The following is a 15,818-nucleotide window of genomic DNA, read 5'->3' on the forward strand; positions in this document are numbered from 1 at the left end:
AGAGATCTCTGAGGTGAGCGGGGCTGTGGCAGGGGGTGAGGGGAGCAATCAAGTACTAGCGTGCAGATGCTCTGAGTGGGTTAGGCTAGTACTAAATAAAGCCTATACTTAAAATCCCACAATTTGAAATGTTCTGGCTAATGTCATCAAATGTTCCATTTCTCATAAATTTCTGGGGGGGGCGGAAATAGTTTGGCTAGGACCATGCCTTCCTATGGGGAGGAAAGGAAGCATACTGTAAGTTTTACAGCTGTACATGGGTCCTAAGCAAATTGCGCTTGTGCAAGTGTGGCACTGCCTGGGCCCCATTACTGAATGGTGATTGGGGATATGTGGAGGAGGGAGAGCCCTTCACTTCCCAGAGGCAACTTTCTTCACAAAGAGCACATGCACTGGAAGACCAGTCTTGCCTGTACCATCAGACTACAAGTGGGGACTTACATAATTGAATTTTTCATACAAAACTATTCCCACACATTGAAAACTAGATGATGACTAAGGTTCTAGCTTGTTTTGTAAGTGTAGTAATAGGAGTCTTTCTTCACGGGGGAATATTCATGGGTCCCTTCATCCACAATTTGAAGAGGCACAATCAGAATAAAAATTTACCACCTGAGCTGCTTGTTTTGAGAACTGGGCCTAAGTGATGGGGAGTTCCAATTTTAATGTATGTGCTCCTGAAGTGATGGGGAGTAGCTGAGGGAAAAGACTACAGACAACCACAGTGGCTCCACTGACCACTATCAGCACTGTCTGATGGTGTCACTGGGTTAAGGTTGAGGCTGGACCATGGGCCAGCCATTGTAGGACAGTTCAAAGTCTGTAGTTGAGCCTGGGAGGGCTGAATAGGAAACAAAGCATGGTGTGTGTGTGTGTGGCGGGGTGGACGGGCAAACAAGGAATAGGGACCAGAAGCAAGCTGAGAGTCATTAGCCAGGTGTTGAAGCCAAGCAGACAACCAGGAACCAGGATTAGGAAGCAAGTCAAGAGTCAGAGCCAAAGCCAAGGGTCGAAGCTGAGCAAATAAAACAGGAATTGCAGGCACCAACGCAATGGAACCAAAAATTATTTCCTACCAAGCAAAGCCTTGGGCTTTGGAATATGCTCCCTGCTAAAATAAGAGCATCTCCTTCTCTGTTTGTTTTCAGGAAGACCCTCAAGACTTTCCTGTTCTCACAAGCTTTTAATTAGAATTTTAATAATTTTAATAATTTGTTTTATATTGTTTTTGTCGTGTTTTCTGTATTTTAACCTGTGATTTTTAATATTGGGATTTGTACACCCACCTAGAGATTGACACATCAGGCGGTATAAAAATATGACAAATAAATAAATAAATAAAGCCTTAGTCCAAACAGGAAGCTTATATGTGCTTCCTGCTCTTGAATCCAATGGTCCTTCAGTGGTTCAGGGAGGATCCTATGGCCAGCTGGGTGGGGCCAGTCTAGGGACTGAGAACTCTATGTTCTGGAAAGGCTGTTGCGGTTTAGCGGTTTGACACACCATCTGGGGTGGCTATATAAATATTTGATGGCTCTCAGCCTCAACCCATGCGGTTACTGACAGGACAATTTTTCAAGCAGCTCTGTGGTCCAGACTAGCCATTTCTTCCACCCTCTATGCACATCCAGAATGTAATGGCCCTCCTAATTTCTCCTCCCCATCCCAGTCACCATTCAGGGGCCTGGCTATGCCTTTTTAGGACCATAGGTTGGGACAAACAAAGTTGGAGCAAAGATAAGATTGTTGGCTGGCAGCCTGGAGAAAGGACCTGGGGATCTTGCCTAAGTTTAGTGTGCCGTATGAGCTTAGCACAGCTCTGGTATGAGAGGAAAGGTTATGATGGTAAGTAGTTCATAGGAGCTAGAAAAAGCGGCCAGATGTTGGAGGGTATGAGTTCCTACTAATTGTAAGTATCTTCTTCCCATGTGCTTCTGCTTCTATATGGCCTCCACACTTTGCTCTCTGAATGCCATTGCTGGCTTCCAGATTTCTGGCACCCACTAAAATTAAAACTGCATAACTTTGTTTTATGCATTGCATGTGAACCCAGATTTGCTTACTGGGATATTTGTTGCTGCTAAAGCTAGATGTTTGATGTCCTCAGAGGTGTTCTTACCCCTGGACTTCCAGGGCTTCCACAACCCTGCCCCCCCCCCCAATCCTCTTTAGTCTGTCCTGGGTGGTGTGGTCACCCAGCCAAGCACAGTGATGCTTAATTTGCAGGGGGCGTGGGGTCTCCAAAGTCCTTTGGGTCCAGGCTCCAAAGGTGCACCTCTGGATGTCCTTAAAACCTACTTACTTTGAACAAATCAACTTTATTGACAATGGCAAAGTTCACATCAATTGCAATGGCTAGCTGCATTTTTCCAGGCATCTGCTCCAGTAATTCAGATTCGTCTGCAAGACAGAATTATAAAACAGGAACACATATTTTAAAAACACATACAGTATGGTGTTATACTGAGAGGTGGAGAGTGAAAAATATCCCAAAGAATTTAAAATAATTACAAGGAAAGGTAGCAAGAAAACAGTTCTGGGTTTTTTAAAAAATAGAAACAGTTTGCAAATATATTCCCAAGTTTGGTCTATCGTACAGACCAATATTTTGACTTTTCAGTTTACTAGGTATATGGATTTTTGAAACATCATGCTACTTAACTGAGTCGGGTCATTTGAAATAATTAATATAGAGCTGATCTGAAAAGTCCCCCTATTTTTGCCATTCTATTTGCAAGAAAAACTGGGGAGGTGGTGTTCAGCAAATGTATCAGGGGTGAGGGTGAAAATTCTTCAAAGATTCAAAAGTGGGAATGAATTGGAAAAATTTGGTTGTGGTGGGTTACTGTAACTTAATGGTGGCAGAAGCAGAGGGAACAGGGGGCTTCCATTTTTCATATCCAGAATACACAAAAAATGACTCTCTTTCACAATGTAGCTATAGGCCATATATAATGGGTATATGCTAACTCCAGCCTTGGAGGCAAGATCTCTCTGAATACCAGTTGCAGGGGGATCAACAGCAGGAGAGAAAGCATGCCCTTGCCTCTTGCCTGTTGGCTTTCCAGAGGCATCTGGTTGGCCACTGTGGGAAACAGGATGCTGGACTAGATGGGCTTGGGCCCGATCCAGCAGGGCTGTTCTTATGTAGCATCATTCCCCAGTGTACTTCAAGGGCAAAAAAGGAAAGGCAGCAAGAGCTGGCCACCAGAAAGATTACCAGCTTTTAAAGTACTGCTGCAGCTGCCACAATCGGAGTGTAACGTGGTTTTTAAAAAATAAGTCCCCTCAACAGCCACCATCACTAATTTGCAGTAAGCCCATATCCCTGAAATTCTTCAGAATTGTTTGTTTCTCATCTTATGAAGCCCCCTGAGAAGCCCCCCCATCTGACATTTGTTGACGTAACTATCAGGCAGTGACAGCCTTTCCTTTCCTGTAAAGAGTGAACCCTGTCTTGACTGACAGGCAGTGACTTTTAGGGATCAGCCACTCAGCACACGGTGGGTGGGACCTTGAGGGCCATGAGGCAGGAAGAGAAACAGCTAGGCGGGAGATGAGAGGACAGGCGGAAGGCTTAGTGAGCAGCAAGGGAGTTTTGCTGCCTCATAGCTAGCCTGGAGAATTCTCTCATGGAAGGACATCTGCAGATTCTTGAGATAAAGGATTGAAGGAAGCTTGAATTCTCTCCTGGAGTTTGGGGTGAGTTCAAGGGGGAAGGAAGCCAGGGCTTTTGGCTTCTGAAAGGTTTAGCCAGGGAACAGTTAGTTAGTTAGCTTACTTTCCTTTGGGTGTGCTTTGCAAATCCTTACAACTGTTTTATTGTGTTTTATCTGTAATGTAACAAGCTAAGAAACACTAGCCTGAGCCCAACTCTGCACCTAGTGTGCTGCAAAAGTCTCTGTAACCTTTAAAGGTGCTTTTAAAGGTTCCTATATCCCTGTTCCTTGCAACTGGGATGCTTTTTGAAGTATTCTTGCAACTACTGAATGTTTCTTTTACCTGTAATTAAAAGCTGAGAAAGCCTCAGATGCAAGCAGTCTGTAGTATTATAAATAAAGCTTTTCTCTTCTTGTTCTTTGTATTTTACCTGCCTCTGAGTGGATTTTAACTGAGGAAAGGGGTTTTTGCTCTGGTGCAACATACATCTCAATTTTAATTGCTCAGCAACACTACCAAGTGTTCTTATCACATTTAGGCTTGCAGAGGTTTTTGTGTACTTTTCCAATAGTAAAGAGAAGGAGAGTTCCTTGGAATTTCACCAACACTCTGTGTGTGTGTGTGTGTGTGTGTGTGTGTGTATGAGAAATTCTGTTAAAAAGTCGGCATGATGGCAGTGATTGAGCTACTAAAGGAACGGTTTAGGTTTAAAGGAACAGCCTTGGGGGTGGAGGAGCAAGAGAGGATGATTCAGCATTTTTCCTCCCCTCATGTGAGCTTGCTTTGAGACAAAGGCTGGGTTAAATCTGCTACAGTTGAAAAGACAAATTAATTTAGTTTTGGATCAACATTAATATAACTATTCCAAGTTCATGTATAAATAAGTAAGAAGTCATGAATATTCCTAATTAAAGCAGAGGGGAGGGTGCTTTGAATTATTCTGAATTTTACCAAGCATTCCTTGTGAGTCCCACGTATACTCATACCAAGTTCGAACGCGATTCTGAACCATTTTGGGAATTGTATTAGAGTTCATGTAAGCGACTGTGTTATCCATACTGGCCCGATAATAGTTCTGCCCAGCCGTTGCTGCTCCAATGACATCTCGCATCTGCAAATAACATTAAACAGTACAGTATATTACAACAGGCTGCTGAGATGTAGTTGTCAGTTGTAGATATCATCTCCTGCTTTGGGTGACTTTGTTTTTATTGGCTGATTGAGAGTCAGACACCATTCTAAACAAACACAACAGAAGTTGGCCAGTGGTTCTCAATTCAGAAACCTTGGAATTAACCACTAGTTAAATTTTTCAGTGGCCACACATCAGCAGGATGCCTCTGAATCCCAGTTGCAAGGGAGCAAAAACCAGAAAGATGGTATGCCTTCATTTCCAGCCTGTGGGCTTCCCAGGGCATCTGATGGGCCATTGTGGGAAACAGGATGCTGAATTCCAGCAAGGCTGCTCTTATGGAATTCCCTGCCTAAGCCCACATTCTCCTTCTCTATTGGCCTTCCACCATCATGTGAAGACTTTCCTTTTTAGATAGGCTTTTGACCTGCAGAGCAGTAGTGTAGGGCAGGGACACAGTACCAGTACCTTCCCCCCCTTCAAGTTCTAAGCAGGGACGCAAAGCCCTTGACTTTCTACATGGAAACAATATGCTGGTCTTGCTATTCTAATTGTTTACTACCATTCTTTCTGTCTTAGGAACATAGGAAGCTGCCTTATCAAGGAGTCAGACTCTTGATCCATCTAGTTCAGTATTGTCTACACTGACTGGCAGCAGTTCTCCATAGTTTCAAGCAGGACTCAGGAGTCTTTCCCAGAACTACCTGGAGATGCTGCCAGGGACTGAACCTGTGACCAACAGCATGAAAGTCCTATGGTGAACTAGTGTCAGGACATTCTAAAATGAATGACATGGAATGCCTGCTGAAATGCACTGGTTACTTCCAAATGGCCATGGACTGCATTGCACTTGCCATTTGGAAATTCCATGCATTCCTCTGGCCATGTGGAAGGAAAGAGTGCATTTCTGTGGGCATTCCCTGTCATTCATTCTAGTACATTCCCTAGAATCTACACAATCTTTGACTTGTAACAGAACCCTCCAAATTATTCTATCTATCTATCTATCTATCTATCTATCTATCTATCTATCTAAGTGGGGTATGTGGCCATTGGGCGTGGCTCTCAGGGTTGGTGTTGTTGGGAATTCTCTCTGGTAAGAGACACCGTTCTATTACAGCAGAGTGCACTGAGGCACAACACAGCGGAATCTGCCTAGGCATGCATGTATGCTGAGAGTAAAAGAAACTTGGAGCCAGTTCATAGTTTCAAATCAATATAAGGAGTCTATTGGTGAACTCCATTCTAGATAGTAAAGTGGAGAGATAGGATCTCTAATCTAGCTAGCTAGCTAGCTGGATGCAAAGGGATGGCTTCGGCATCTCTGCACACATGGTGCAGGGGGAGAGGAACGTGTGTGTTGCAAGGGAGAAGAAAGGGAAGAGGAAGTGGCAGGAAGGAAGGAAGTCCCTGAGAGTAGCAATCTACATATCAAATGGATAGTGTCAGAGCGGTAGAGAAAGGATGAAGGGATGATCAAGGTCTTGACCCCTCTAGCCCTCCGACTCACTAATTTGTCCCCCTCTGTCACTGAGGCATGAGCCAGCACAGAGTCCTTCACTTCCAACAGGTGTGGCTATGGGGGCTGTCTTGGGGAGTGTCTACACTTCTGAATTTGCAATTACGTCACTGCTACAAAGTATTTTGTAACCTTTCTAGTCAGCTGAGATTTTAAACTGATTTACTGTTCAGTGGTTTTATCTGCTACCTCTGTCTCCCATTTTGTAATTTTTTTTAATCCGGTTGTTTTGATTATTATTTTATGGATTTTGAGCCACCTTGAACATTTTTAAATAGAAAGGCAGTATATAAATTCTGTAATAAATAAATGCAAACAAGCATACTTTCTTGATCATACAACAAATCTGAATTACTCAAGTCTTCAAATAAACACTGCCTCCAGAATATTGTAGCTGTGTATTTGCAGTCTGTTTTTAAACATAAGACTGGTTGTCAAGAGCAGAAGTAGATAAAGTGAAATTGCCAGTGGCAGTGATATTAACAAAGTCTAAATGGAATTCATGTGCTCTCTGAAATGCTGACAACCTAACAAGCTGAATTTTGAATCCCCATAGTAAACATAGCAGCAGCTCAGAGAGTGGGAAAGATCCATCTAATAAACACTAATTAATCCATCTGAGTAGAGGATAATGCAGGTTTGGGGAGGGGCGGGGGTGTTGAGCTCCAGGAAATATAACATTCATAAAGCTCTACTTTTCTTTGGTCCAGCTATTAGATTACATGCGTGCGTGTACATGGGTGTGAATGGGGGTGATTTACCAGTGCATATACTTGGTTTTAAAGCCATTGTGATAGATATAGATATAGATATGAAAGTCCAGAACAATTTGGCCCCCAGTTAAATAAAAAAGTGGCAAAAGTGAGGACAATGCAGCTGATAAAGAGTTTCACAAATTAATTGACATTTGAGTGATAGCTAACAACATTAATGTAACAGTCAATAAAGCATTCCCATTCATTTCATCTGCAAAAGCAGGAATTATTTATTTATTTTATTAATCAGATTTGTACACCACCACAAATTTTTGCCCCAAACTTCCATATGAACTTCATATCAACGTCCCCCAAAGAAGCATGCTTGCTTATACTCTCGGCTAGGATGATAGTTCATCCATTGCTGTTGAATGTCTGTTTTGCTCTACTGAATGTGTAAGTACTGTATGGTGCAATCCCATGTTATAAGTAGTGTTTTTGCTATGATACACTCTAGTGTCAACTTTGGTGAGTGATTATATTATGTATTTTTTGTAGAATACAAAAATGTTGTGTTAAAGAACTGAAAATATACTTTTGGAATATTCCACATGGATCTTCTACAAACCTAAGGACACATTTTTATTTTTATTTTACAAGAGACATTATTGTATGTGTATTATTTGAGATAACTCAGACACTTGACAAAGATATTGAAAGAGATATAGACCTGTTTTATGTTGTGGTCATTATGGACTTATATTCAGATATGTGTTAATGATGTGTATCAATTTCTTTTATCCTTGTATAGATACATTTGTGTCTGTATTTTTATATCCTGAGTATTTATATTGATTTCATATATATATATATGGCATTGGTTGTGGCTATTTTTATTATTTTGTTGTTGTTGGTTGTTTCGGCCCAAGGCCAGTATTTTTATTATTGTATATTGGATCTGTTGAGTATTGTGGCTGCCATTTTGTTTTGGTCACATGACAGAGTGAGCTTTATAAACGTTAAACAGGTCTGGCCTTGGCATGTAGTCATGTACTCGATGGAAGACCATTTGGAAACTCCTTGTGTACAATTCTGATGGCTTCTTGTGGGGTGGACTTTAATGGCATGGGACCTGCTGAAATATGTGCCCTTCCCATGTTGCTCTATCAGAAGCTTTTAGTCACACTGAAAAACCACCGATGAACTACTTTGCCATGTTGATATCATGATCTCATGGTGGAGCCAAAGTGCAGGTGGTAGAGAACATGCTCCGAATGCAGAACTCCCAACTTCAATCTGTGTCATCTCCATTGAAAAGATCTCAGATAGAAGACTTGGGAAAGATCACATCCTGACTTTTGAGAGCTGTGGCCAGCCACAAAAAAAGTATTGAACTAGATGGACTAGTGGTCTGATTCTCTATAAAGTAGCCTTATAAAAAATGTTCAGGAGGTCCTGAGTGGTTCCCTCATAGGACCTGGAGAAGGGACATAAATGTCCCCATCATTTCATCAACAACCACTTTTATAAATTGGTCACATTCTCAGCATATCATCAAACTTTGCCCCAGAGTTTTAGAACTCCTGTACCTAGTCAATAAAGACACTAATGAGAGAGATCTAGCATTGAGGAACACACAGAGATGTTTCTACATTATTTTGACATTTTAATACACCAATATATACATCTCACTATGGGAAACAGCATAAAATTAAATGTAAAAATGGTTTTGTTTACCTGACCAATCAAGCTGGAAAACACAAACACTCCTGAGAAAAAATTCAGAAGTTGAAAGACAATCTCAAACATGGTTACTGGTTCTGGAAGTCCACCAATAGTAATTAAAGTACGAACTGCCCAATAGTAACATCTCAAATACCTATAGATATAAAACAATTATTATTGCCATTATTGCCCCATAAATTATTCTATTTATGTTCTACCACAGTGATATTTACTACTTTTACTTATAGTTAATTGAAAATCAACACTTTAGTCTGAAAAGCTGAAAATATGCAATGGTACTATGGTAGCAGAACTAGTTGGCAGTGATGTCACTGAGATTTGTATTTCTTGGGTGGGTGGGGTGGGGTGGGCATGAATGTTGGCAGCTTGTAATTCTTTTCTCCAATATGAATTTAGCCATATTGCTGGAGAAGAACTTAAGTTGAATATGAATATGACAAATATTTATATACCACTTCTCAACAAAAGTTCCCAAAGCAGTTTACATAGATATAAAAAATTAAATTAAATAGCCCCCTGTTCCCAAAGGGCTTACAATCTAAAAAGGAAACATAGGTTACACACCAGCAACAGTCACTGGAGGGATGCTGTGCTTGGGATCAGTGGCAGCCCGTGAACACGTTGCTGGGGGGTGGGCGGGTGAGAGGCATCTTTAAGAGTAAATGAATTTGGTGCTTACCTCTACTCCTGCTGCACGCTGAACGCTGTTTGGCGAAGCAGCATGCCGCCCAGCAGCCCCTGCGGTGGGGAATCGCCTCCGTCACTCACCTGGCCACTGGCAGGGGCTCGGCTCTGTGGAAGCCAGGTGAGTGGTGGAGGTGATTCCCCGCCACAGGGGCTGCTGGGTGGCATGCTGCTTCGCCAAACACCGTTCAGGTGCGGTGGGAGTGCAGGTATGCACCGAATTCATTTACTCTTAAAGGTGCCTTCCGCCACCTCCCAGCAGTGCATTCACGAGCCGCCACTGCTTGGGATGGATCCTTTCTCCCTCTCGGGTAGTGTCCTAGTGGGGACACTACCTCTACGGGTAGTGTCCTAGTGGGGACACTACCCGTATGTCAGTTAGTGGGGAGACTACATTGTCCCCTCTAATGGAGGCATACATACGTTAGGAGGGAGAGGTTTTGTAGGCTGGCATACAGGGCAGATCGGGAGAAAGGACCTTCCCTATCTGCCCTGTATGTTCTCTGTATGCCAGCCTCCAAAACCCCTCCTTCCCAATCCCTTTCTTCATCCCACCATTGCCACCAGAGCAGCAAGCCAGGTAACTGAAATGGAGATGTGTGGGCAGGTAGGCAGTTTTTGAGTTTGGAGGTTTGCCAAGAGGTTGAGGACAAGAGCCTGTCTTGTTTCTCATGACATAACTGGGAGGTCCAGTTTGGACTTGGAGTCAGAATTGGACTTGGAATAAACCAAGCTTTTGGAAAACAGCATGGTTTTTCTGAGTCAGAGTCTGAACCTGACTATGGGAGGTTCCTCCATTACTAGTTGTTAAGGTTCATTATTGTGTGTGTGTGTGTGTGTGTGTGTGTGTGTGTGTGGGAGGGGGATGTGCTCCCTTTAGAACAATTGGTCACTGGAATAAATTACTCACATAAGTAGTGGAATCTTAAATCACTTAAGGATTTCATTTAGGGAAAGGTTAGATAAGTGTAAGATTTCTAAAAATTGTTGGCCCTGAAAGTGTAGCTACCTAGTGCTAGAAAACAGATACTGCGTGTCAAACTAATTGCAAGGACACAATCTGCTGTGCTTATTGGAGCTCATTTGTGCACACTTAGTTGTAGAGGTTTTAGAAATTTCGTAAATGGTACTGTAAATATATAGCTAAAGCCAGAACTGGGTCTTGTAATTTACGTGTGTGTGTGTGTGTGTGTGTGTGTGTGTGTGTGTGTGAACTGTACTAAATGTAAATTCAGTGGATGGAAGGTTCTTGTACAGAGCCATTGCTGGTTGAAGTTTAGCTATTGCTGGTTTGTGGAAAGTAGGTCTGCTGAAGAATTGGGAGAAAGCAAGTATTGAAACCTTTGCTGTATCAGCTGAGTTCTTCAACTGGGGAAAGGGAGAGCATAAGGTTTGCATGCAGAAGGCCTGAAATTCAATCCACAACATTTCCAGGTAGTGCTGGGAAAGACCACTGTCTGAAACCTTGGAGCAGGGTTGCACAATTTCAGCCCTCCAGCTGCTTTGGGACCATAACTTCCATCATCCCCAGCCACAGGGGCCAATAGTCAAGGATTATAGGAGTTGTAGTCCACTCTCTGCAAGAGGGCTGAAGTAGGGATGTGCACAAAACCGGTTTGCCCGGTTCGGTTTGAATTGGAACCAGGTTCGAACCAGGAGGGGTGGTTCGGTTTTGGTTTTGCTCAAACCTCCACCTGGTTCGGTTTGAATTTGAACCGGTTCGAACTTGTTTGGACACACAAAAATTGGTAGGATGGTAGCTGGCACCCAGGGGTACCTGTCACCCAAACCCCAAAGCAATTGGACACTCGTACAATTTTTTTTATGAATTTTTGAAAATTATTTTTATTTTTTTCTCATAGGATATAATGGGACTCGAACCAGCCCATTATTCCTTATTGTGGAGCACCCATGGGTGCCAACAACCATGCAAACCCCGAAGCAATCAGACACCCCTATGATTTTTTATGAATATTTGAAATGTTTTTAATTATTTTTCTCATAGAGTATAATGGGACCAGAACCAGTCCATATCCCCTATTGTGGAGCACCTAGGGGCACAAAAGTGGGGTGGGTGGTAGACAGACAGGGGTGTCTACCACCCACAGAACCCCAAGGCAATTGGACACTCCTCTGATTATTGGTGAATTGTTAAAGTATTTTTGAATTCCTCATAGAGAATAATTAGGATTGCAGCAAATGTATAGCTTCACATCGGGTGGAAAGGGGTGTCGGAGAGTGGAGTGTGGTGGCTGGTAGTTCCTAGGGTGGGCAAGGAAGCTATCAGAATTATTTGAAAGGAATTAGGCAAAGGGCTGATTTTTAAGTGATTTTTGAAGTTTACGCGTCTTTAAGGTTAGCAATGAGAATGGATTCATGGTTTGTCATTGAAAATCTTATATGCTACCAAAGAATCAGAACACTTCAGAAACAACAAAACCCAGTACCCCATGGGTTAGCAACCCATGGGGGTGGTTGGCACCCTCTTTGCACTAGACCACCACTCACTCTGGGCCACCCCAGCACCCCACAAGTGGCTTTAAGGTTTTTCTCCATAGGGAAGAATGGAGGTTTCAGCAGCCCCATAACTGCACTTGGGGGGTGCTGGGGTGGCCCAGAGCGAGGGTGCCAACCACCTCCATGGGTTGCTAACCCATGGGGACGTGAAGCTATACATTTGCTGCAATCCTAATTATTCTCTATGAGGAATTCAAAAATACTTTAACAATTCACCAATAATCAGAGGAGTGTCCAATTGCCTTGGGGTTCTGTGGGTGGTAGGCACCCCTGTCTGTCTACCACCCACCCCGCTTTTGTGCCCCTAGGTGCTCCACAATAGGGGATATGGACTGGTTCTGGTCCCATTATACTCTATGAGAAAAATAATTTAAAATATTTCAAATATTCATTAAAAAATCATAGGGGTGTCCGATTGCTTCAGGGTTTGGGTGGTTGTTGGCACCCGTGGGTGCTCCACAATAAGGAATAATGGGCTGGTTCGAGTCCCATTATACCCTATGAGAAAAAAATAATTTTCAAAAATTCATAAAAAATTGTATGAGTGTCCGATTGCTTTGGGGTTTGGGTGGCAGGTACCCCCGGGTGCCAGCTACCATCCTACCAATTTTTGGATGTCCAGACTGGTTCGAATCGAACCACCCCTGGTTCGTTTTGAATTCGAACCTGCAGCTCGAACCAGATGGCTGGTTCAGTTCGAATTCGAACCACTCTGGTTCGAATTCAAACCGGTTCGCACATCCCTAGGCTGAAGTTGAGCAGCCCTGCCCTAGAGAATTGCTGTCAAGTCATTGTAGACTATACTAATCTAGATGGACAATGTTTTGACACAGTATGAAGTCAAACCTTCATTGGAAGTAACTGTTCTCAGGTGGCTGTGGGCTTCCTTCCTGATTGTTTGCTCAGGAAGACTGCTGGTGTGCAGGTCTCAGATGTTTACTGATAAATGTATGTGTGACCATGTTCTGCTGCCAGAAACCATGCACTCAACTTGGGTGATGGGTGATGGGCATGGGGACACCTCAAGAGAAGAGGGATGTGACATTTGGTAGCAATTGCACCTCAGGAAAGTTAGGAGTAGAATTCCAAAGTACATAGGCATTCATCTACATTTATGGACTTTGGGCAAACCTTCCACAGGCTTCTTGGATACCAGTGTTTGTGTTTTCCAAACAATGATTTTAATCATTCTTATCTTTTATATCTGACTAAAAAGTATTGCATTCTTAATATAATGTGTCTAGAATCAGGGGCTGCAAGCCAGGTAGCAAAACAGAACACTGAAAAGTTATTTCTGTACAAAGAGAGCAGACTCCTGACTTGTCATTTTGCATCCTCTGTAATAATGAAAAGTATGTTTGGCCCTCTGGCAACCACCTCTTCAGATTTCCTCCCTTAAAATATGTCGGACATATAAAACTGTTCATGAACAGCTCAAGAGAGATTATTGATCACTCCATTCCAAAGGAAATATTCTCTTTCTAAAAGTTCATTCTGGACAACAACAGATTGGTTATGAGGCTCTCTATTTAAAAGTCAGAAAATGTCAAGTATTTGGTCTGTCCATTCACATTAACCTGTCGCCAAGAATGCCAAATGTGTCCGGCCTTGTGTTGCCTTGGGGCATCTGCCAGGGAGCCTGTGGAGAATCAGGCGCACCTGGCTGCTGCGGGTGAGACAAGCCCCACTTGTAACCTTATCTTCGGCAGCCTCCCCAGAGGAAGAAGACAGGGAGACTCTACACATGATCTGTGTATAGAGCCTAACCAGGCTCTGCAGGAAGAGTGGGCTAAACCTGCTCTCTCCACAGACGAGCAGGGAGCTCTCCCTGGGCGGCTGAATCAGCCACTCACACGATTACCGGCTCCGTCACGGAGGATCAGGGGATACCCGTCATGGCAGGGATTGGGGGCCGCCTGGCCCCTGGAAGTCCCAGGATGCCCCACGCAAGTGCACAGGGCCTTTGTGAGGAGACCCCTGAGGCCGGGACATTTGCTGCAGCCTCCCGGTCGGGGGTCTCCTTGTGAGCCGCCGCAGCATGGAGCAGCGCCGTGCCGAATCATGATGAGAAGAATGGGGTTAGCAGAGCGCTCGCTCCACTGACCTCATTTAAGGGAAGGGATATTTTGGGAGGTTTGCTGCCGGGAGGCGCACAGTCCCCATTGCAGCACACGACCTCCCAAAAGTGGGCAGGGCTCCCTTAGCCCGCTTTTGGGAGGTTGTGAGAATAGCCTCCCTGGCTATATGCTTCAGGTCATTATTGCCTGTCACTTCTGGGGTGGGTGTTCTAGGGGACCCTCCCAAGAGGAAGAGGAATGAAGACAATCTGTCTAAGGCCAATCTAACATGATGAAGAAGTGAGGAAATGAGCTCCTAACACAACGGGAAGAAAAGAAAGACTTGTGAGGGATCAAGGGGAAGGCAACTGCTTGGGTCCTGGCTGTGAGTATTCCATTTTTACTCTAAATAAACATTGCTGCAAGGCAGAACCATTTAAGCCTGCTTTCTTGAGGGCCCCTGCCAAGCCCCTCTGATATGGAGCTGCACTCCTGGGGTGACAACCAACTTACAGTCCCTTTGAGACAAAAAACCAACCCCCCTCCTTGCCATTTCTTTACTATGTGAACTGCTTTGTTTAAAAACTGGAACAACAAGGTACCTAGGTTTGATTACAGTAATATGGTGACTAAAATTTACAAAATGGGGAGTGGCGGGAAAGGGAGTTCAATTTGGAACAGGATCAGGGCCAGGATGAAATTTTCATCCCTATGTAAAACACGCACGCGCGCACACACACATGCACGCACACACCAGAACCACTTTCCTACTGCTGCACCCAAACACACACTGAAGTGCATCAGCTTAACATCCTTCAGCTAGCATAAGGATGTATCATTAGGGCATATTATGAAGAAAGGAACCTCTCTTTCAGACCAATTCTTGTGCTACTGGACGATGATACGCAACTGCTAGTGGAAGAGGGTACACTAGGTGCCTGTGGAACAGTAAGGTGTGCTACCCCTTTCATAAAACCCTATATGTGCTCTTCTCTCTCTCTCCCTCTCTGGCCACATTTGCAAGTAACACAAAACCGGAGGTGATGGGGCCTCCAGTTTCAAATTCTGTACATCCACATGTGGGCAACTGCAATTACAATTAAAAATGGAACCATAGTTTCCTTCCCCAGACTCCAATTTGTATCTCCAGTTTAGTGGTGCCCTTTGTTAAAAACATAAGAAAGGCCCTGGTGGATCAGGCCCAAGGCCCATCTGATTCAGCATCCTGTTTCACACAGTGACCCACCAGATGCTGCTGGGAAGCCTACAGGCAAGAGTTGAGGGCATGCCCTCTCTCCTGCTGTTAATCCCCAGCAACTGATATTCAGAGGCATCATGCCTCTGAGGCTGGAGGTGGCCTATAGCTCTCAGACTAGTAGCCAATGATAAACCTCTCCTCCATGAAGTTATCCAAACCCATCTTAAAGCCATCCAGATTGTTGGCCGTCACCACATCTTATGGAGGAAATTCCATAAGTTGACTATGCATTGTGTGAAAAAGTACTTTTCTTTGTTGGTCCTAAATTCCTTGGCAATAAATTTAATGAGACATAGGAACATAGGAAACTGCCATATACTGAGTCAGACCATTGGTCTATCTAGCTTAGTATTGTCTTCACAGACCGGCAGCAGCTTCTCCAAGGTTGCAGGCAGGAATCTCTCTCAGCCCTATCTTGGAGAAGCCATGGAGGGAACTTGAAACCTTCTGCTCTTCCCAGAGCAGCTTCATCCTCTGAGGGGAATATCTTGCAATGCTCACACATCAAGTCTCCCATTCATATGCAACCAGGGCAGACCCTGCTTAGCTA

The 15,818-nt window shown here is 43.8% G+C and overlaps 1 protein-coding gene across 1 annotated transcript in view; it reads right to left on the bottom strand.

Annotated features, from left to right (window-relative positions):
* CNGB3 (cyclic nucleotide gated channel subunit beta 3) overlaps positions 1-15,818 on the bottom strand; it is a 190,223-nt gene that overhangs the window by 27,029 nt on the left and 147,376 nt on the right. Inside the window, exons 11-13 of the mRNA XM_053313409.1 lie at positions 8,744-8,885; positions 4,612-4,771; positions 2,303-2,400 (exon numbers count right to left, since the gene is read on the bottom strand). Of these exons, the coding sequence (XP_053169384.1) occupies positions 2,303-2,400; positions 4,612-4,771; positions 8,744-8,885 (400 nt within the window). The remainder of the gene's footprint in view (positions 1-2,302; positions 2,401-4,611; positions 4,772-8,743; positions 8,886-15,818) is intronic.

This window comes from Hemicordylus capensis, chromosome 4 (genome assembly GCF_027244095.1).
Source record: "Hemicordylus capensis ecotype Gifberg chromosome 4, rHemCap1.1.pri, whole genome shotgun sequence".
In the NCBI taxonomy this organism is placed as follows: Eukaryota; Metazoa; Chordata; class Lepidosauria; order Squamata; family Cordylidae; genus Hemicordylus; species Hemicordylus capensis.